The sequence below is a fragment of the Mauremys reevesii genome, linkage group 7, assembly GCF_016161935.1.
Source record: "Mauremys reevesii isolate NIE-2019 linkage group 7, ASM1616193v1, whole genome shotgun sequence".
NCBI classification, from domain to species: Eukaryota; Metazoa; Chordata; order Testudines; family Geoemydidae; genus Mauremys; species Mauremys reevesii.
In genome coordinates this window covers 85,568,523-85,592,653 of record NC_052629.1, presented here as the reverse complement: position 1 = coordinate 85,592,653, position 24,131 = coordinate 85,568,523, and the positions used below count along the sequence as shown (strand labels likewise).

General features: G+C 38.1%; 1 protein-coding gene across 2 annotated transcripts in view; it reads right to left on the bottom strand.

Annotated features, from left to right (window-relative positions):
• IARS1 (isoleucyl-tRNA synthetase 1) overlaps positions 1-24,131 on the bottom strand; it is a 202,719-nt gene that overhangs the window by 103,140 nt on the left and 75,448 nt on the right. For both annotated transcript variants that reach the window (XM_039481310.1, XM_039481309.1), the window contains exons 15-16: positions 16,963-17,061; positions 1,262-1,388 (exon numbers count right to left, since the gene is read on the bottom strand). In XM_039481310.1, coding sequence (XP_039337244.1) covers positions 1,262-1,388; positions 16,963-17,061 — 226 coding nt within the window. The remainder of the gene's footprint in view (positions 1-1,261; positions 1,389-16,962; positions 17,062-24,131) is intronic.

Here is a 24,131-nt window from a genome sequence, read left to right as displayed (position 1 = left end):
GTCAGGAGACAGAGCAGGGCAGGGGGGGGGTGGGAAGGGGGGGTGGGGGTGGGGGGGGGGGGGCAGCAAGGGGGCGTGATGTGGCCGGGGGGCGGCCCAATGCACTAGTCCTCATGCGGCCCTCGGGGTCATTTGAGTTTGAGACCCCTGGCCTAAAGCATCTCTAAGCAGGAAAGCAAGATAGATTAATATAAATGGTAGCTTCTCAAATTTAAGATTTTATAGTACAGTAAGACAGCAGAGACTGCCAACATATCTGGACAATACAGCAATATCTGTGTCAATTTTTATGGAAAATACACCTTTTTGTTTATAAAAAAGTAAACAGTGGGTCAAGGTAGAAATAACTTGATCTTGCTCTGTTGGGCAGTAGAAATGTTTTTAAACATAAGAACAGGTAAAGTGTGTGAGGCACAAAAGTTACTTTTTACCTACATATAATATTCTCTGTTATCCTGCTTCAGTCCAGAGTGATAATATGTGTTATCTCCTTATTAGCAAGGGGGGTAGAAAGGAAAAGAAGCTTCAGAATGCTATCACCACCATTCAGGCTTATATGGGCATCCTGACAACTTCACTTGTTTTCTTTTTCCATCTACTTGTGTTATCAGAATTGACTAATCAAGCTGATCCCTAGAGTAGCAGTATTTTACCTTTAAAGAAATTGAACATCTGGGTGTTTTATGAGACCAGGAACTTGGGCACTGCCAATTACCTCAGTATATAGTTTTGTACATTTACTTCATGCTACTAATGCTGAGACACCTTACAACTCACCCAGTCCAATACCATATATTTATATATCAGCTTTTCTACTAATGTAGGCTTAATGTGCAAGAGAAAATCTTAGGCAGTTTGGATCTACCAGTTATACACAGACGTTTTCTCGAGTGTTAAAAATTAAATCAAGAGCTGAAAAATAGTGACTAAAAAAAAAATCCTTCTCTTCTCAGTTTTATCTTATGATGTTATAGTTTCACTAGTTTTCCCGACGCTGTGGATTCTTCCAGGATAGAGCTTAATTTAAAATATAAAAAACAAACAAGAAAAATACACCTGAAATTTTACATTAGCGAGATAAAGAAAAAAAGCACTACTTTTTGTCCTTTACTAGCATGGCAGTTTTAAGAACTATTAGCAGAACACTTCAAACTGCAAAGCACTAAGACAGTTCTGTGCTCTAGGAAACCAAGCAAACCAACTTTGTAACATAGCAGGGTTTCTTCTGTCAACTACTGGAGATTTCTGTTTTCTTACGTACCTCTTCAAAATCACTGCTGACCCACAAAGGGATAGGTGTTCCCCAGTATCGGTTCCTGGAAATAGCCCAGTCATGTGCATCTTTCAGCCAGTTTCCAAAACGTTTCTCTCTCACAAAGTCAGGAACCCTGTACAAAAGTTAAAAGCAATTACATTATTATCTGCAAACTATGCCTATCAGATGACTGAAAGGTTAACATTACATTCATACCGCCATATCACAACAAAAGTGATTTATTTTCTGATATTTGCATTAATTGGTCTAGTTTCAGGTTACTGTGTTGGCCATTTGCTAGGAATTGCATTTCTTACGTCTGTTAGTCTATAAGGTGCCACAAGACTCTTTGCTGCGTTTACTACTTGTATGACCTTTGGAGAAAAAAATAATAGTATTGCTTCTTCTGACTCCTACAGATCTTCAAATGTGCTATGCAAGTGCAAGAATATTATGTTTTATTGCATCCGAAGAAGTGGGTATTCACCCACGAAAGCTCATGCTGCAAAACGTCTGTTAGTCTATAAGGTGCCACAGGATTCTTTGCTGCTTCTACAGAACCAGACTAACACGGCTACCCCTCTGATACTTGACATTATGTTTTATTGTTCATTCTCAAAGTAATTCAATCAACATCTGTGTTAGATTAGACAAATATCTACAATGTGCCCATGGATGCATATTATACCCATACAAAAGGTAATAATGATGTTCATGCTTCATTGGGATACCTTTTTTTAGAAAATTACTACTAAAAGTTGAGACAAAGATTTAGAAAAATTCACATTATCACTATCTTACAAAAACAGTTCTTAAGGAAACAATCTTTTTTGACATTAACTGAGGATTCTGATATTGCAGGCTTCTACCCACCCACCCATTTTTGGCTAATGCATGAAAATCTTATAACGGGGTTGTAAGACAACAATTAAAAGTTCAGTTGACTAGGCTAAGTTGGCACTGTGGGCAGCTGTTTTGCACCTATCACCAGCCTTTGCTCCATGGATATCACTTCTATCAACATTGCACATTGCACAAGAGACTATTCCAGAGCATGGATCCTTGAGAATAAACAAAGTTCCAGATCCACTCACTCTCCCACAAGGTGATGGCTCTTGCCCTATTCTTACTAAAACTGTTTATGGGTCTCAAATTTAAAAAAAAAAAATATAGTCAATGGCAGCACTCTTTGAAGACTTCATTTTTAGCTAAATGGGCTTTGAGATCTGAGCATATATGAAATCTCTTGAAGATCAAAGATAATGTTGAGGATTATACCCTGTCAAGACTAATTAATCTGATAGTTTGGTTAGCAATTGATTATTCACATTCTCTACATAGTCACAGACCACAGCCTGCTGCATTTGTTAAAAAACCAAACAAACCCAAACCTCAGTTAGTTACCTTCTTGTAACAGTTGTTCTTTGAACTGTGTTGCACAAGTCCATTCTGCTGTAGGTGTGTGCACACCTACACTGGAAATGGGCATATGCTATCACTCAAAGAAGAACTTGTGCATTTTACAGTTCTTTAGGGGAAAAAAAACTTTAAAAAAAATTATTTGTAACTGATAGAAGCACCTATACAAAAATAAAAAGAGTTGCATGCTAAAGCTTGATATAAAGACAACCTTTCAGGCCTAGAGAGAACTTTTTTGTGAATTATGGGATTCATTTGCATAACTCATTTGGGGCTTTACAGCTCATATACACATAGTTACAGCTGAAGAGAATGTTAAGACATAACTGTTTAATTCAATTCAGTGACTATACAATGTACTAGAAAAAGTGGTAACTTTTGAGGTCAACAGAATATTACTTTCATGCCTAAAGAAACATTTTAAAAGTCACAGAACATAAAAGAAGTGGTGGGTTGTAGGAAGCAGCCCTGGAAACTGAAAATTCATTATGCATATTCCTTAGGAAGTCAATGCATTTTTTTTTGAAGTTTCACTGAACATCAAGGCACTACAACATTTTCAGACCCCGTATTGCCATAGGCTTATAAGCATTACTGAGCTGGCAATATATTGCTTTCAGTCAATGTCACAGATACACAAATAAGAGTGTACAAAATTTAAGGGAAAAATATCCAGAATTATTTTTGACTTTCAAAAAGACATTCAGAGATTTAAAATGTCAAAAGCACCCATGTGATCATAGAGTCTAAGTCTCAAGTTGTAAAGCATCAATGGGACTTGGGTGCTTTTGAAATATTTATCCTCACAGACTTTACCTACATCCCTCATAGCACCAGTGTTGATATTCCCCTAACTCCACTCCCCAAACCTCACCCAACTATTTAAAACTGAAAGTGGGTAAAAATAATCTGACTTAGCCATAGGAACATTTTATTGACTGATTTTTCTAAGATTTGAAGTAGCCATACTCTCAAAAGTACTTGCATGCAAGTATGCAAAATGGTATGGAAAAATGCAACTCTGAAGTCTACTAATTCAAGAAAAGCAAAACACTAAAATAAAATTAATTAAATTCAAGTTGCAATACTGATGAGTCTCAAAATATTTAATGAAATTCAACTCAATTCAAAATGAGTAATTTGCCAAAGACTATGAACATTGATCAGTTTGGTGATACAAATATGGTCCAATATATGATAGGTAGCCAGGTGTAATGCAGATGTATGCAACCCAGCAGTACTGTGAATTTCCTAATTCTTACCTGCCTATCCAGCCAGTGATTCAAGCAGAAACTCTTCCAGAGACATCCTTCAAGCAATCATGTTGGGATTTTCTATAGTACTCAACACCATAATATCTGAGGGTGTGTCTGTCTAAATATGCTGTGCTAGATTCCAAAAAATATTTCTGTAAACACTAAAGAAGGCTCCACTGGTTAAAAAGGCATCTCAATTAATGGTGAGGTGAAAGCAGCAATAAAAAAAATTTAATTAACAAATGGAAAAACTAAGAAGCTGATCGCAACTAGTATAAGTTAACAGTTAGGAAACTCTGACAATTGATAAGGGAAGCTAAAAGTATCAATTAAAAAACCTATGGCCAGCAGGGTTAAGGACAGTAAGAAGGAATTCTTTAAATGTGTATCAGGTTGACTGATTGGGAGCCATCTTGTGATAAATTATGATACTGTATATTGACCTTGTTACTGAGATATTTTCTATATGATTATATTGGTTTCTCTCAGCAAGGGTCTGCCTTGAAAAACAGGTAAGAAGGAACACAACTCAAGCTAAGCCACTCCTCAGCTGTTAACACACAGAACTACTGGCCCTACAGATTCTGGCTAGACCTCCTACTGGACTGGTTTTGACCAGAAGAACAAAAGAACTATATCAGGGTTTAAAGAGAAAGGGACAGTAGCTGTTATGGGGAACCAGACAGATATAGGGACCTGCTGAGAGTCTCTAACACTTTGTTCCTACTATGACCCAACAATTCTTGTTTTAAGAAGGCTGCCTGATCATTGTATACCACTGATCACAGATTCCCAAACTGAAGAACCACAGGTGCGAGAACTTAGTGGGCAAGCCATAAAGAATTAAAGGACAGTAGCATAAGTAATGCCAATCAACATGGTTTTATGGAAGATAGGTCTTGTAAAACACACAAACTTGATAACTTTTTTGATGAGATCAAATGTCTGGTTAAAAAAGGTAACTCTGTTAAAATAATAGATTTGTGTAAGGTATCTGACTTAACCCTGACATTCCCATAAAATCTGAATTATCCTCCCCTTCCCCCTCCACCCCCACCCAAAAAAACCCTCCAATGGAGCCCATATTAAATAGATTCAAAACATTGACAGATAGATCTCAGAGTACTTGTGAATAGGTAATGGTCATCCAGTGTAAGTGTTTCTAGTGGGGTCTCCCAAGGATCAGTTATTGACACAATACTATTCAGTATATTTTTCAGTCACCAAAAAAAACCCCAAGATAATTACTGGAAGTGACAAAGAAATTGGTGGAGTGGTAAAGAGTGTTGGATACAGACCACCCTTGGACTGCTTGGTAAGGTGGGCTCATTTGAATAACCTGTATTTTAACACAAGGTTAAGTGAGGAGTTCCTGTACATGATAAAATAAAAATGATTGAAAGGAAAGACTAAGACAGCTGTTCCTTTTTCACAAGCCTACTTTGAAATGTTTCTACAGTGCTCATACTGTAATTCTAAATATTGATTTAAACTCATTCTACTCCAGAGCTCATACGTGCACTGCAGCACTAAATGAGTTGCCACGCCTTTCTCCATGGCTTCCTCCCAGCAGTAGATATAGGACTACTGTCTCATCACTATTATTTCCATGTCTTGCTGAAGACAACAGTGTAAATATTTAAGTAAATAGCACTGTCAAATACTGCTATAGCAGAAATGTCACTTACTTTATCACCAAAACAACTTTAACTGTTAGCTGAAATTATACGTCTGATTATATAGCTTTAAATACATTAAATATTTAATGAGTTTAAATCAATTCTTTTTCATCCATCAACTATTTTTATTCACTACATTCTTCTGAAAGCCACAGTAACTTAGCTATAGTTAATCAAGTTTCACTTGATAAATTTCTAATGATTAAAAGAATCTTCTTGGGCTATGAGCTATTTTATACATACATTTTTAACATCCTGAAATTTAGTGCAGCAGCCGAACATTTAACCATCCACTATTTTAAGAGTTAGAGGGAAAAAAAAGCGAATTACCTTAACTAGTATAAGAAAGATGGTATGATGGAGGAGTAAGCTACTGCACTAGTTTTCTTCCTCTTCTACAAGCTCAAATCCTATCTTAGGTCTCAAATGTCAATTTGTTTAATCTTATCTGGGGCCCAAAACTAATCTGCCCTTTGGCATAATGGGAATTCTCTCTTTAAGCAAATCATAACACCAGAACAACCCAATGTGGTTGCTGCACATCACAAGTAAGCTGTATTAATGGAAGGGTAAGTAGAATCTAATAAATGGCACTAGTCCCTTGATTTCAAACACCAAGGTTTCCTCAAAATCTAAACACATTTTGGTTGAAAAAGATAGTTTGAATTTAGTATAACATTTACAGTCACTGCCTTTTTAAACAGGCATCTAGACCTCAAAAACTCTAGAATCTAAAACCTCCTTTATGTTAATTTATCCTACAATAACTGACTCTCAATGTGCCTCAAATTAATTTTTAATTGTTTTAATTCAAGGAGAAAAGTAAGTGAATTCTCATGCCATTCTGACACTAATTAGCTCCAATTCTATATCATAGACCTAATTTAACTTGCTAGCAAGGGGATTAATAGTGACAAAAAAAATCAACAGTTTGCAAAGACATGCAGAATTTTCAAGAAAAGAATCTCTCCCCTCCAACTCATGGAAATTTATTACAATAGTGCACATGCCATCTACCCTACACAAAGAGTTAGAGTCACCTCAGTAAAAGGAAACTGTATTCTTTCCATATATGCCCTACTCATTTTTGAAGTTATTAGTATTTTCAGTCTTTTTTTGTATGGTAATCTTTTCCTTTGCTCTCTTACCCTGTTTCTTGTAGCAAAAAACACTTTAGAGCAGCAGTTCTCAACCAGGGGTCCAAGCAGTTTCAGGAGGTCCACCAAGGAGGGCCAGTGTTCGACTCACTGGAGTCCAGGTCAGAAAGCCAAAGCCTCGTTGTGCAGACCTGAAGCCTGGGGCTCTGAGCTCTGCCACCTGGGGCTGAAGTTGAAGCCTGAGCAACTTAGCTTTGTGGGGACCTCTGTGGTGTGGGGCCCCAGGTAATTGCCCTGCTTTCTACTCCCCAATGCCAGCCCTGGCCTTTATATGCAGAAAACCAGTTGTGGCATGATGCAGACACTATGCTAATTACTCTTAACATCCTAATCTGGCCAATGATGTTGAAAAATTTGAAAGGTTGCGCTTGAAAATGCACTTACTGAAATAAAGCCTTCACTCTACTCTTTCCACACCATTTTCTTTAAAATGTTTTGACCTTTGCATGCAAAAGTATGTTACACTGGAGTACAAATTAATTAGCCTGTTTCAACACATATACATTAATATTTTACAGACATAAAAGGACAGACATTCAACATAATGTATTTACTGATAATTTAGTAAATTCTCTAAAGACTTGGTGTTAAAAGTAGGTTAGTCAATTAGCCTTCCAGATCTGAAGTCCTTATTTCAAATAATCCTTTAATTGGCAAGTGACATGGAATTTTTTTGTGGCCACTTCATTAGGGAGAAAGAACATTTGTCACAGATTGTCACAACTGGTAATCTCTGCTCTAGAGTCCTTGAGCAGGAATAGCAGATATATTGAATCAGAATCCAGGTGCATGTCAGGATTGCTAGAAAAGACCTTAAATTACTCTAACCAACACTAAATCTGATTTTTACCAATGACAATGCCCTCTTACTTACATTGTGCTAAAATAACACATACATTGAGTTACTTTTGCAGTTGTTTTATTTTGTATCCCAGCCTAGATGACAGAAGGAAGTTTACGTTCTCCCCAGTAAATGCTACCATCTAGTGTTGGACTTTGCTATATGCTTAGGCAATTGTGGATGCCTTAAAGGAAACTTAACTGGCATTTGGATTACATGAACCACGAGATATATTTGGTCATACAGACACAAACTGACAATTCTATCATCATATTAAAAAAAAGTAGGAAGTTACAGGTGTTTGGTTAAAAAAGTCTCTACTTGTGCCAAATAAAAGAAATATAACTTTCACATTTAAAATTAAACAGCTTACATGGGGAAAAATATCCATTTGTTATTCTTAACTAAAGCTTCACTGATGGACAGCAAAAAAAGGGACTTAAGGAATTAATTTTATGCTAGAAGTTGAAAGAGGTGTAGTAAAACCTTCAAGTTAAAATAAATGGGTTAAAACAAGTTAAATCCCCAGGTTTAGCTTTCTCATCCATAAAAACAAACTGCTATCTTTTCAAGTATTAAACATCAAATTGACATTGAAAGTTAAATTCAATGCAACAAGTGAATTTGCAAATTTCACAAGTCAAAAAGCGCAAAACCAGTATATAGTTACAGCAACATTCCATCACATTCAGGAGGCCAGATCCTCAGCTAGTGCAAGTGAGTCCAGACTACATTTGTACTAGCTAGTGATCTGGTCCATAGTATGTTTGATTATTACAGTAATTACATTTATATACAACTTAATCACTAATTATCAAAAATATTAGGTATGCATTATAAGCATGAAAAGCAATTATTGTTAGAACCTTAACATTTTCTGACTTTCTGCTTTTACTGTTGCAAAATTATCAATATAGATTTTTGCACTAGATTTAATAGATATTGGGACTGTTTTCAAAGAGAAAAAAATATCGCCTTGGGACCTTGCTTCTAGTTGGGGACAAGATGGAGAAAAGGTAAGAACTAGCTGACCAGTCTTCTCTCAGAATTTCCCATTATCTAATGCAGGAGTCAGCAACCTTCGCCACGTGACCCACCAGGGTGATCCACTGGTAGGCCACAATACATTTTGTTTACGTTGACCATCCGCAGGCACGGCCTCCTGCAGCTCCCAATAGCCATGGTTTGCCCTTCCCAGTCAATGGGAGCTGCAGGGGGCCACAGGCCACAGGGATGTGCTGGCCACCACTCCCATTGGTCATATTTTTTCCCTCTTTGAAAACAATGCCGACCCCTGATCTAATGCTTTGTGCAATCAAGCCTCCTGCAGGTGGGAAATGTAACAGGTTTTCAAAATAAAATGAAGTCACTTATTGTCTTTTGCACCTGTCTGTCTCCCATTCCATCATTCTTCCTTTCCCCTCTGTGATGGGGCTTTTACTTTAGATACAAAGAATGCCTGATCTGGAAGTTGGTGGGTCCTGCCTGAAGGTAGAGTTTTTGATAACTAGTCATATGGGGACCCTTTGGCCAAACTTAAACACAGTAGTACAGTAGATGACAGAGGGTGAGAAAAGGGAGACCTTTTAAAAACTGAAATTTACATGCAACAGCTGACTCAGCATATCTCTTCTGTTTATTTCCACACTTTTCTACAGTCCTCATCAACTCAAATATAAATTACACAGACTTCCGACTCCAGTGTGAGGTAGGGAAGTATTATCCCCCTTTTATAGATGGGGAAACTGAAGCAAGAAGATTAAGTGATTTGGCCAAGGTTACAACATGAAGTGTAATTCCAACAATTCTAACCTTGTATTGGAACATAGGGGAAAAGTTCATGCAGCAGAGTCTTCGGTAAGGGACCGTGGCTTATTGGCACTGGGGATCAGGGCTCTTGAGTTTTGTTTACCAGTTTTACCACACTTGCTCCAATACATTTGGCAAGTGACACAATGTCTGTACTTCCACCTCCCTAGCTGTAAAATGGGTAGACAACCAACTTCAGTCATAGGAGATTGAGAAGCGTTTTTGTAAAGCTCTGAGCTCCTACTTAACTTTGAAGTATTACTGTTCCATTTGCTCATGCATTCTTTCAAGATATTACTATCTCATTTTTCAAAATGAAGACAGTTGCTAGCTTTAAAGCCATGCCTGTTCAAAAATTTATTAATGGTAAGTTAACTCATTAAAAAACTAATTAGGAATTCAATTAGGTTATAAAGTTTGACAAACTATGTTTAAAATTTAATCTATTTTGTCAAAAGCAACATCTATAAGAAGAGAGTATTCTTAAGGGACAATATTCTTAACAGTCTTTTTTTTTTTTAATTAAAAAAGCAAGGTAGTCATAAAACTCATTTGCAAAGGTTAATACAGCCCAAAAAGCATTCATCTCCAGTTTTCAGGAGATGCTGAAGCCCTCAAAAACCCAAATCAGAATTTAAAAAGTTAGGTCCTACTCCCAAGACCGTATCAAAATGGCCAAATCCCTCCAACACAAAACTCCCGATTTTGAGACATGCTGAATACCTACAACCGAAGTCAGCGGGAAATGACCGTAGCACCTCTGAAATCAAGCCCCAAGGCTGTGGTACACGTAAGTGAGACTTATGGTACACAGAAGGGAAATGTTTTCAGTGAGCAGCCTTTTTTGAGAGAGTCAGACTCGCATTGTTTTTGCTACATAAGGATTTTTTTTTTTTAAATACTATATCCTGGATGCCTTTAAATTTTTTTTTATGAAATCACATGCTAGAGAAATCAGCATAATTTTACAAGACATTTATAAAAGCACAAGCTTCCCTATGTCAGTGAAGCCACAAAAATGAGATTATACCAATCCATAAGACATCATTGCTTTTACACGATGCCTTTAAAAAAAAATAAGGCATTCAGTTAAGTCATGGCATGTGTGTCATCTGAATAGGCAATTTTTTCCAAAATAAGACAAACTACTTTCTTTTCATTATTAAGCGTTATGAATATTGTCAATTAACAAAATCATTGGATGGAGGAAGTGTACATTTTTTTAAAATTACTGTCATACTTTTCATCAGTATCTTATACTATTAGTATAAGCCTATCTTTTCTACGACAGCTGTCAACATTTGGGGTCAAGTTTATCTCCAGTGCAAATGTAGTACATACGGCTGTAGACATCACTTAAATCCTCAACATGATGAGGAAGTAGAATTCAAGTGGAGATCCCCTGAATCAGGATGAATGTTGCCCTTGGTGGATATACCTTCAAGTTCTACCACTATATGTCCTCCCCATATCAAGATTAAAAGGCTATTAGACGGATATTGTTTTTACTATTGGAATACTCCTTTTCCTTATTCATGAACAAACAACTGTAGTTTTCACATTGACATCAGGCAAATCAACGTGTATACTCATTCTCAGTCATCAGAACAGTAAAAACTTCTTGTAAAAGCTAATTCAAGCAGAGGGCAAAACTCTTTTACCCCCTCCTTCCATTATTTTTCCCAAAAGTAGAACAGCAGTATGCACTGCTACTAAACACTGAAAGCAACATTAAGTATAAAACCACCTTATAAATCCAAGCTGTTCATTTTCTTACCGCACACTTAATGAGCCACCTCTGAAGCATTTTGGATAATCTACAACAAGGAGATGCTTAATTTCTCTCATGTCAATTAATATTCACAGCAGGCATATCCCTTTAAAAAAAACTTCCATGCAAGCCGAGTTTCATAAGAGCTATTTAGGGAGACCTTAATTACTATCCACCTGCTAAAAAGGAGCGCAGGGATGGCAGAAATTAATTCAAGTCGCCCCTCAAACTTGGCTACAGTTTGAGAGTCCCCAAGTATACAGCACTAAAGCCTTCACTCTGAGCTGTCTTATCACCAGGGTATTTAAACACTGGAAAACCAGTGAAGTAGCACTGTGTACACCCAAAAGGTTCTCTATTCTTCTCCTCTTCCCTCCCCCGATTTGTGAGGGTACATTTTCGTCTTCTCTTCCTTCTCCCATCCCAATACGAGTCCATGATAAAAAGGTTGATAGGAAAATGGAAGGAAGGAAGGCACGACAACAATCTTTGGAACAATAAATGCTGTATCAGTGGGCAGAATGACAGACCTGAGTGCTGTCAGCACACAGCTGAGTCACAAAGCCTGAGTCTCTCAAAATGGCTGCCATCTCCAATAATTACCTCTTATGTTACCCCTTCAGTAAAGCCTTAGTTACTTATAGTACATGGATATTTAATATTTTTTCCACATAAGGCATCATTTTATATATTAAAAGTATTATTTGGTTTATTTGCCATGGATACCCATTTTTAACCAAAGATCTCCCTGCTGAATAAACAAGGTGCAAGTACTAACTTTGGGATGAGTGAGTTTGCTCCGCTATTTGTTTTTCCTCTCTCTTTCAGGTTATTTCAGTTACTGAGTCAGTTGGGATTGTGTGTCTGGGGATTGTTTGAGCCTTTGTTCCCTGGATCATCCTTGATAATCTTTGATCAGCCTCAATCAGCCTTGTGATCACCCTCCTGTGTGATTAACAAGTGGGTAGGGCTGACGTAGGAGGGAAGGCCTTAAAAGCCTGAGGCTAAGCGACCAAAGGGACGACAAACAAGGGAGTTTGGGAGGGAGTCATAATATAATCGCTATGGTTAGGAAGGGCCGCATCACCAGTGCCAACACTGCTCCTGTCTCCTCCACCTGTATCCAGACAGACAACCTAACCATGGATGCCTCTATCCAGATCCTGGTGTGTACTTGCAGTATTGCAGAGACTGTGGCCTGCATTTCCCACTCACAGAGCCAGGCTGCGGGGAGGAAGACATCTAGTGTGAAAGGTGCCTGCTGGTGGAATCTCAGGAAGCAGGTGGGAGAGCTATAGGAGGAGGTGGCTAGGCTGAGGAGCATCCGAGCCCACAAGGAATTCATTGATAGTATTCATATGGAGACTTCCAAGGCTGAGGAAGCTATTCAGCTACAGAGGACTGCTGTCATGCCACCGGGGGAGGAGGATATAGCGCTCTCATACGGAGGACACTGGCTGCTGGTTACTTCTGGCAGCAGGCCATGCTCCATCCCTACTCCCAAGCCACCCACCGTGGTGAAGGAAAACCGCTATGCTGCCCTGGAAGTGAGCAATGAGAAATCACCCCCAAAGGTGAAGGAGAAGGAGAAGCCACATACCCCTCAAGGCTGGGAGGATCACAGCCACCACTCCCAAGAGGAAATGTCAGGTAGTGGTGGCTGGTGATTCTCTTCTGAGGGAGACTGAGGCATCTATCTGTCACCATGGCATGGCATCCTGGGAGGTATGCTGCCTGCCAGGGGCCCGTATCTGAGACATTATGTAGGGTTTGTCGAACATCATCCGGCCCTCTCACTACTACCCCATGCTACTCAGCCATGTAGACACTAATAATACTGCAAAATATGACCCTTGGCAGATCAGAAGTGACTACAGGGCTCTGGAGTAAGGGTGAAGGAGCTGGGAGCGCAGGTGGTGTTCTCTTTGATCCTTCCAGTCAAGGGTAGGGGCCCAAGCAGAGAGAGATGCATCCTGGAGGTGTTGCCAGGAGGGTTTCGGCTTCCTTGACCACGGAATGCTGTTCCAGGAGAAGGACTGCTAAGCAGAGATGGGGTCCACCCATTGAGGAAGGGGAAGAGCATATTTGGATACAGACTGGCTAACCCAGTGAGGAGGGCTTTAAACTAGGTTCGAAGGGGGCAGGTGACCAAAGCCCACAGGTAAGTCAAAAACGTGGTCACTTTGGGGGGAACATGGGTTGTTACAGCAGGTATAAAGGAGAGACAAGACAAAACTGGTGGGGGAGAGAGAGAAATCAAATCAGTATCTTAGATCTCTGAATACTGATGTGAGAAGTATGGGGAATAAGCAGGAAGAACTCAAAATGCTAGTAAATAAACACAATTATGACATAGTTGGCATCACAGTCTGACTTGGTGGGATAATACGCGTGACTGAATATTGGTATATAAGGGTACAGCTTGCTCAGGAAATACAGCCGGGGGAAAAAGGGCGGAGGTGTTACCTTGTATATCAAAAATGTATACACTTGGACTGAGGCTGAGATGGAAATAGGAGACGGACTTGTTGAAAGTCTCTGGATAAGGATAAAAGGGGTAAAAAAAAAAGTGTGATGTCATGGTAGAGGTTTATTACAGACCGCCTAACCATGAAGAAGAGGTAGATGAGGCTTTTTATATACAACTAACAAAATCATCCAACGCATAGGACTTGGTGGTCATGGGGGACTTCAACTACCCAGGCATCTGCTGGGAAAATAACACAGCAGGGCACAGCTTATCCAACAAGTTCTTGGAATGTATTGGAGACGATTTTTTATTTCAAAAAGAGGAGAGGCTGTCCTAGATTTGATTTTGACAAACAGAGAGGAACTGGTTGAGAATTTGAAAGTGGAAGGCAGCTTGGGTGAAAGTGATCATGAAAAAGGTAGGGTAAGGAGTTAGGAGGGAGAACAGCAAAAAAAAGGATGGATTTCAAGAAGGCAGACTTTAGCAAACTCAGGGAGTTGGTAGGTAAGATCTCATGGGAAACAAGTCTAAGGGGAAAAACAGTAAAAGACCGGTGGCAGTTTTTCAAAGAGACATTATTAAGGGCAGAAGAGCAAAACTATCCCACTGCATAGGAAAGATAGAAGTATGGCAAGAGACCACCCTGGCTTAACCAGGAGATCTTCAATCATCTGACACTCAAAAGAGTTCTACAAAAAAGTGGAAACTAGGTCAAATTACAAAAGATGAATATAAACAAATAAGTATGTAGGGACAAAATTAGAAAGGCCAAGGCACAAAACAAGATCAAACTAGCTAGAGATATGAAGGATAATAAGAATACATTCTACAGATACATTAGAAGCAAGAGGAAGACCAAGGACAGGGTAGGCCTGTTACTAAGGGGGGGAGGGGGGGAATAAGAACAGAAAATGTGGAAATGGCAGAGGTGCTTAATGACTTTTTTGTTTGTCTGGGGTAGGATCAGAGGGTAAAAGAAGAAAAGAACAAGTTGAAAATTACTTAGACAAATTAGATGTCTTCAAGTCACCAGGGCCTGATAAAATGCATCCTAGAATACTCAAGGAGTGGAGATATCTGAGCTATTAGTGATTATCTTTGAAAAAGTCAAGGAAGATGGGAGAGATTCCAGAAGACTAGAAAAGGAGAAATATAATGCCAATTTATAAAAAGTCAAATAAGGACAACCTGGGGAATTACAGACCAGTCAGCTTAACTTCTGTACCCAGAAAGATAATGGAGCAAATAATTAAACAATCAATTAGCAAACACCTAGAAGATAATAAGATAAGGAACGGTCAGCATGGATTTGCCAAGAAAAATGGTGTCAAACCAAACCGATAGCTTTCTTTGACAGGGTAACAAGCCTTGTGGATGGGGGGAAGCCGTAGACGTGGTATATCTTGACTTTAGTAAAGCTTTTGATACTGTCTCACATGACCTTCTCATAAACAAACTACGGAAATGCAACCTATGAGTAGCTACTATAAGATGGGTGCAAAACTGGTTGGAAAACCATTCCCAGAGAGTAGTTATCAGTGGTTCACAGTAATGCTGGAAGGGCATAACAAGTGGGGTCCCACGGGGATCAGTTCTGGGTCTGGTTCTGTTCAATATCTTCATCAATTATTTAGATAATGGCATAGAGTGTACACTTATAAAGTTTGCAGATGATACCAAGCTGGGAGGGGTTGCAAGTGCTTTGAAGGATAGGATTATAATTCAAAATGATCTGGACAAACTGAAGAAATGGTCTGAAGTAAATAAGATGAAACTCTAAGGACAAATGCAAAGTACTCCATTTAGGAAGAAACAATCAGTTGCACACATACAAAATGGGAAATGACTGCCTAGGAAGGAATACTGCAGAAAGGAATCTCGGGGTCATAGTGGACCACAAGCTAAATATGAGTCAGTGTAGCACCGTTGCAAAAAAAAAAAAAAGCAAACATCATTCTGTGATGTATTAGTAGAAGTGTTGTAAACAAGACACGAGAAGTAATCCTTCCGCTCTACTCCACGCTGATTAGGCCTCAACTAGAGTATTGTGTCCAGTTCTGAGTGCCACATTTCAGGGAAGATGTGGACAATTGGAGAAAGTCCAGAGAAGAGCAACAAAAACTATTAAAGTTCTAGAAAACATAACTTATGAGGGAAGATTGAAAAAACTGGGTTTGTGTAGTCTGGAAAAGAGAAGACTGAAAGGGGATATGACTACAGTTTTCAAGTACATAAAAGGTTGTTACGAGGAGGAGGGAGAATTGTTCTTCTTAACCTCTGAAGACAGGACAAGAAGCAATGGGCTTAAATTGTAGCAAGGGAGGTTTAGGTTTACATTAGGAAAAACTTCCTGTCAGGGTGGTTAAGCACTGGAATAAATTGCCTAGGAAGGTTGTGGAATCTCCATTATTGGAGATTTTTAAGAGCAGGTTAGACAAACACCTGTCAGGGATGGTCTAGATAATACTTAGTCCTGCCATGAGTGCAGGGACTAGACTAGATGATGTCTCGAGGTCCCTTCCAATCCTATGATTACTTCGGTGTGTTTTTTATTTTTTTATTTTTATATTATATATATATTATATAAAATTTTAAGAAACAAAATGACAACTCTGTGATTTTATTTTTATATAAATAAAATCACAGAGTTGTCATTTTGTTTCTTGTTAAAATTTTTGAACTGCACAGTTAAGACAAACAACTAACTCTGCAATGTAATGACAACATGCAGGCAACTGTACAAAAACTAATTTAATCTGATTTGGAACCATAAAGATAATCACTTAATCATAATCATAGGCTACTGCATAGTGTCTCTAAGGACAAAGCTAAGGTTATGCCTTAATGGTGCATTTCCACATCTTAACATGTTCAGATTTCTTTTAAGCTTAACGTTTACTCTGGTTTTCCTTGGTTTGGGGATAATTGCAGTATCTCTATAACACATTTTATCCAAAATTACTGATCGGTACTCAACCTTAAAAATTCATCTAAAACTAGTTTTTCTCTCGAAATGTATATGTGGGTAAAGACATATGGGTATTTCAGACAACTGTGAGACTACATGTATTTATGTGGAGTTTCATTCTGTCCAAAGAAACAAGTTATTTATTGAGCACTGCCTCAATCTTATGATCCAATTTGAAGCCTCTTTTATTATTGGAGGTGGTTAGTTACTCCTGGAGATTTGGTCACTAGCACCATCTCACTAACTTTACTCCAGAAGGGTAGAATGGAAACAAGCCAGTAATCACAGTGTATTACTAAGCAGAAGTGAAATAATAAATATATTCAAGATACAGTACCAGTAGCATTGACCATTATTCTCCAACAGCTTCTCCACCATGTGCTCTACTCTTACAAACCAGCTTGGTACAGCTTTGTAAATTAGAGGGGTATCTGACCTGTAAGAAAAGAGTGCACAAACAGGTTGACATAGATATATTTTAAATATTTTGAATATCTTCTTACCTAGCAAACAATATATTGTTATGATGCCAACTTCCTCTCTCCACAACCAAACACTTCAATAATCAATATTTAGTTAATGTACTGACAGATGAATTTCTGCACACAAAAACACACACTTCTTAGGAATTATTGTACTTAGTCTATTTTTGTAACAGTTCCATATTTTTAAAATCCACAACAAAATGTAGCAAATTTAGTTATTTTTGATCTTGAAAATAAACAAGAGAAACTGTATTTGTGGGGGGTTAATTTTATATTCCTACACCTTATTTTACATCTGACTGATGTATATCAATGCTGATTTTAATGTAAAACAAGTCAAATTCTTAAGCCTTCCAACTGAGTTTATGTTGTAGCACTTCTCACCACATATAAAATCAACCTGAAATGTTATTAAAGAAACAAATTCATTTAGGCATGTTTCAACTTGCAGTTAAAAATACTACAAAGAATTAATAAAGAAAATTTTAAAAATGAACACTCGGATTCATAAAGTTTAAGACCAGTCTGACGTTCTGTATATCACAAGCCATTAAATTTCACACGGTTACCCTTGTACTAAGCCCAGTAATTGTGTTTGAGTGAAGGAGATCTTTCAGAAATGTATCCAGTCTTGAAGACTTCAAAATGGAGAATCCACCACTTCTTTTAGTAGTTTGTTCCAATGGTTGATCACCTTTTAAAAATGTATGCCTTATTTCTGGTCTGAATTTGTCTGACTTCAGCTTCCAACTACTAGTTCATATTATGTCTTTCTTCAGTAGATTTTAATACCTAGTATCTTTTGCCAGGGAAGGAATTTCCACACTATAATCAAGTAATTTTTCGTGCTTCTTTTTGATAAAGCATTTCATCTGTTTATGTTAAATTTCTCACTGTAGGGCATTTACTCTTTCCAGTCCTTGAATCATTTTTCTAGCTCTTTTCTGCACATCCTCTGTAATTTTTAACTTTAAAATGTGAACACCAGAACTGTACTCAATATTCCAATATATATATTGGTCTCAACAATGCCATATATTCAGAGACTAAAATACCTCCCTATTCCTACTCTCTAATCCTTGTTTCTATATAGTTTGCACTATTAACTCAGACCCCAACTTTATAAAAAAAATTGTTTAAAATGTTTGTTTCATTAACAAAAAACCCAGGTTTGGTTGTACAGGATCATATTTTAGTCCGTTTGCAGTTTTAATGAACACTAGGGGTTCAATCATGCCCGAGCTAAAGATTTCTTATTTTAAGAGTGGAATACTTATTCCAATATTCTGAAACTGAAGGTTAGAGCCAAGATTTTCTGAAGAGACTAGTGCTAGTTCTGAAGAACCTGACTTTCAGAGAATAGGTGCTCAGCAATCATAAAAAAGTCAGAACCTTTTAATGAGTAGAACAGAAAAATTGAGACATCCAAAAGTCACCAGGGCACTTTAGAAAACCTTGGCCTAAAGCAATATAGGTTCAATATATAAATACTTCCCTAGCAGGAGAACTTCAATGAGTAAAAGGAGCATAACATTTTCTGAATTTTGTCTGTGTTCAATACTGTATATGATTCTTCACTTGATCTTCTACCACTATCTTTATTTAGTGGGGATTTTCTTAAGAACTAGAATAGGGCTCTTTAATGTTTGTCCACAGCATGGACCACATTTTAATAGAAACTGTTTTAGGGATCATCCCCCCCCATCGCCATTTATGGGCATTCAACATCTCTGGCATGCACAGGAATTATACACATGGAAAAGTGATATTAGAGAAGTAACGAGTTTTAACTATCTTAGTGCAATTTTACATTACAAATACCACAAATGCTGCTTAGCTGATTGACAGAGAGCTCTGTAGAAACTTGCTATCCAAGTTAAGACATCTGTGGACCTTTTCTTTCCAGTAATTCCTGCAAGTGCCTGCATGTAAATTAGTAGATTTTCTTCACTGCTGTATTTAAAATCTCATTTTTAGTAAATGAAAATAAATTCCATAAGTGAAACAGAAAAGATAAGATTTCAATATAGGTTTTGATTCTCCTACACCCTCATAAATTAGAAGTGTATCCACTTATGCTGTTTGACCTAACCAAAAGCAGAACCAGATCCAAAAAATGACCAGAAATATAAAGGTAAGATTCCCACTGCAGTCTCTTCCACACACCGATCTCTATCCTTTTCATATACAATATCAACAGGTATTTCACTTAGCAGTGACTGGGTATTTTTTCCTCACTTATTTGACAAACATGGGTTAAACCAGGATACAGGTACAAAGTAGGTCATATTAATTCTAGCCATTCACTTGTTACACCTTAAAGGCATCCCACTAAGATGCAAACAGCAGTGTATGTTTGCATGCAACTACAAACCAATTCCTCAGTATTTATTTTCTTCTACTGTGTACAATACTGACCAGAAATAGGACACAAACCAGTTGTAGGACTATATGTACATTGTAGTCTATTATAACTCTGAATCTTCATTAGGAAAACTAAACAAAAGGCTCTCTATGAAGGGGTGCCAATTAGACAATATTTAAAATGGGTACCAATCACACACACACAATTTTCATAGACTTAGGATCTCACAAGCAAAACAATTTTGCCCAATTAAAAAAAAAATCAATGAATGGAATTTTTGCATGAAAAATTATAGTTTTCAGTCACCTCTCAAAAGCTTATTGCTGCCACCTGCTTGATGCTCTTTCCAGGCAGGTTAATACTGAGCAGATTGTAATCTGGAGCTGGAGACTGCTTGATGGTGATGGCCAGGGACTTAGCTTTACCTGAATTAGTAACCAGATCAATACGTGTTGCTTCTTATCCAGTCAGATGACCATCAGCTGCAGCTATTCACCAGTCTGAACCAACAAGACAATGTCATCAGTGTATTTGTCCTCCAGGGATCAGTACTTTCACATCACAAGGGTGTTTACACTGAAGCTGACCACCTACAATAACCTGGTCAAATGTCTTTGTAGCTGAAAGAGCCAACAGACTCTGCCGCTGAAGCAAAAATAACCAGTGAAACCTTGCAAAAGGGCCATTCTGGTATCCTAAATGTTGGTGGCAATAGTGATCACTAATACTAAACTCTTACATAAAGCACTATCAACAGATCCCCAAGTACTTTACAATAGTCTACCATTATCCCAGTCTTGGATGGGGAAACTGGCACAAAAGGAAAGTGACATGCCCAAGGTTATACAACAGGTTTAGGCTAGAGTTTAGGCACAGCATTATCTCTTCTTAAAAACAAACACTGCAGTCTGCATAAATGAGCAAGGTCCCTATCCCTATCTTCTGTACTTGGAATGCATGTTTGACAGACATTTGTAAGCAAATATCCTGAAGAATGACCAGCTACTATTTCCCAAATGCAGCCATTACTGTCAACAACCCAAACTTAAAACACTCGAACATCTTGCCTATATCCACTGAACTACTTCACATCAAGGATTAGCGTGAAATTTACAGAATACTGATGAAAATTAAGAGGTAGCTCAATTGTCGTGAGAATACTGTGCCTAGAGGTGAGTGTTCCTGAGTCACAGAAGAAAGGAAAGGAAAATCTACCAGCAAAACTTGTTAAAGCTGAGAAGTGGGAGTATGCTTCATGATTCCTGATAATGGAAGTCACATCACTTTTCTTCTTCGATACTGTATCTTGGTCTCTATTTCCCTTTAATCCCAGGTTATAAACTTAATTGTGCAATTAAGAGTTACAATATCTATGACTTTCACTTTATGGGGAAGATCAAGAGCCTTGGGCGGTAATGTTCTTGCAATATTCTTTATTGGAGGGAAGAGAAAGTATAGGAACATTTATGTTACCTTAGAAAACTTCACCACCTAGGTTTGACCGCTGGCCTCAGCTATGTCACATCTGCAAGGGGAACCCTCCCCCCACCAGGGCAACCCTTGTGGCAGCAGGAGCACTACTGAAAAAAAGAAACTCTTCTGAAACTTCAGGCCGCTAAGGGGTATTCCAGGAGCAGGCACCTGGTTTCAAACAGGGGCAAGGGTATGATCAAGCACCAAAGCTTGCATTAATGGAGATTTAATGGGGACGAAATCTTATTCTAGGATTTCAATGGTAGAGCTTGATATTCTACATAATATTGTATAATCTTACACTGAAAAGAATAAGGCCTTTACTATTCCCTCTACTAAACCCCACCAAGAATTGTACACCCAAATCAATATCAGCTGGGATTACTCCTTTCTGTCTGATAATAGTTAAAATTTCAGGAAATACCTTCTCCACTTGGAATCCTTGGAGTTTCTACAAAGTGAAACATCAATTGAATATCTTACAGCAATGTAGAGCTAACAACAGAGTTAATGTGTAAAGAAAAAAAATCACACAGTAAAACAGCTCAGGCAAAACTCTAGGGTGATTCAGAAGTAACAAGGTACCATCCTGAAGCTATTATTATTAAACCAAACTTAATTCAAAAGTAAAAAATCAACTTTATTTCAGTCATTTAAAATATTTGTTATTCTGCTTTGCTGAAAACTTTCTCTGCACATGCTAATGCCTGACAGAGCCATGTATCAAATGTCAAAACATATCTAAGCTATATAAACATTTTAAGAAAAATCTAAAAGGAGCAATAACTGTAGATTACTGTTGATGTTCAGCACCAGTAATTCTTTTGTAGAAGCGATAATGGGAACGCTCTCTGGACACTTACAAAATGTACTCTCTCTTTAAAATTCCTCTATTTCAGCATGTTAGAGAAATAGAAGCTACACATCACTTAGCTTTAAACTGGAATGAGCATCCCCTCAAATCCATAAGATCTTTTTGTACATAAGGAGAAGAAGGCTGGAAAAACTGCCTCTCTGCATCAGTAATGGACTGCTGTGTGTCCAATACATATTTCCAGTAATTTTCTAATGCAGTGGTTCTCAACCTTACCAGACTACTGTACCCCTTTCAGAAGTCTGATTTGTCATGTGTACCCCCCCCCCAAGATTCACCTCACTCAAAAACTACTTGCTTACAAAATCAGACAAACACAAAAGTGTCAGAACCACTATTACTGAAAAATTGCTCACTTTCTCCTTTTTACCGTGTAATTATAAAATAAATCAACTGGAATATAAATATTGTATTTACATTTCAATGTATAGTGCTATATAAACAAGTCAGTCTGTATGAAATTTTAGTTTGGACTGACTTCACTGGTGCTTTTTATGTAGACTGTTGTAAAACTGGGCAAATATCTAGATGAGTTAATGTACCCCCTGGAAGATATTTGTGTACCCCTGGTTGAGAACCACTTTTCTAATGTATGTTTTTGGACCGCATTTTAATTTGGCTGAGACAATGTGAGTAAGGTCATATCTTTTATTGGACCAACTTCTGTTGGTGAAAGAGACAAACTTTCGAGCTACCCAGAGCTCTTCTTCAGATCAGATATTTGTCTCTCCTATATCCTGGAACCAACATGGCTACAATACTTTTAACTTGGCTGTCTATATTTAATTCTGGATATCCTTACTATTTTTCCATTTTCTTTTATGCAATGTTATTGTAGCTATTATCACCTGTGGGAGAAAACTTTTCCCAAAGCAATTACTCTATATCTGACCTCTCAGGCCTTATCCGCAAGGGAAACCCGCACAACACATTCAAAAGACGAGCCTGGGAGCTCAAAATTTTTAACTCATAACTTTGCTAAACACTAAAAATCATGGACTGAATAGACACCCTGGATTTATGGCTTATTAGAACAATCTGTAACTCTCTCTACATTCCCCCCTTCCTCATGACTGGATCAGTATTAACTGAACACTTCACCTTGAATGGTCGCTCCAAATGCATTAACTATTATGTTGAACTATCTGTTCCACCTTGTATTTAGCTGTGACACTAAGACTTCATCTGCACTGGAACTTTGTCAGCAAAATTTTGTCGTTCAGGAGTGTTAAAAAAAAACCACACACCCTGAGTGACAAAAGTTTTACCAACTAAAAGCACCGGTGTGAACAGCGCTTTGTCGGCAGGAGCGCTCTCCTGCCAACAAAGCCGCTGCTATACTGTGTGCCTTTTAGCAGCATGGCTATGGCGGCACACCCATGTCACTAAAAGCAAGGTAGTGTAGACAAAGCCTGAGTATATTTCCCAGAGCTAAAGAAGAGCTCTGTGTAAACTCAAAAGCTCATTTCTCTCACCAACAGAAATTGGTCCAATAAAAGATATTACCTCACCCATCTGTCACTCTTCCCATTTTAATAAACCTGAAATAATTTAAATTAAGAAATTGATTTCTAACCCATCATCCCTTAAGCTTTCTACCTTTGCTTTCACTGTGGCTGATGACACAAAATATACAACCAACAGCTATAGGTTCTTGATGTTGCTACAGCTATAGACATGCATAGAAAGGCTGGAATTACTGACATTGCAGACTTCAGATGTCACACTTCCTTCTCTCTCTTATCTTTCACAGTTCTTAGATTGCCTGTTACTGACACTTTTATCAAGTTGAGTACTGTTGATACTAGGATATCAAGTTAATGTGGGGTCACATTTGTCACTAAAGTCTGTGACGTTGCACTCTATATGATTTTATGAAAATATGCTACTGAGTTTGAATATAATGTAACTGAAATATGCTTCATGCAAAAGGTCTCTTGTAAGGTATCGTTACAAAGCTTATCGTTTACTGAGTGTGGTCATCCTATTTGTATAAACGTATCACTCGTTTCTTAAACTAGAAATACGAAATATAACTCTGAGGGCCTATTGTAATTATGCAAAATGTGGGCCATTAATGGTGGCTTGGAATCTTGATGGCTCCCATAAGCCAGGACAATTGACTGCAGATGGCTCTGTTTTACCTGTAAGTCTTCCCGTATACCTGTGTGCTGGCAAGGGGGTAATGAGGTCTTACAGTTTAGGGTATGGCTACACTTGCGAGTTGCAGCGCTGGTGGAGGCTTTCCAGCGCTGCAATTAGTAAGTGGCCACACCTGCGGGGCACTTCCAGCGCTGCAACTCCCTGGC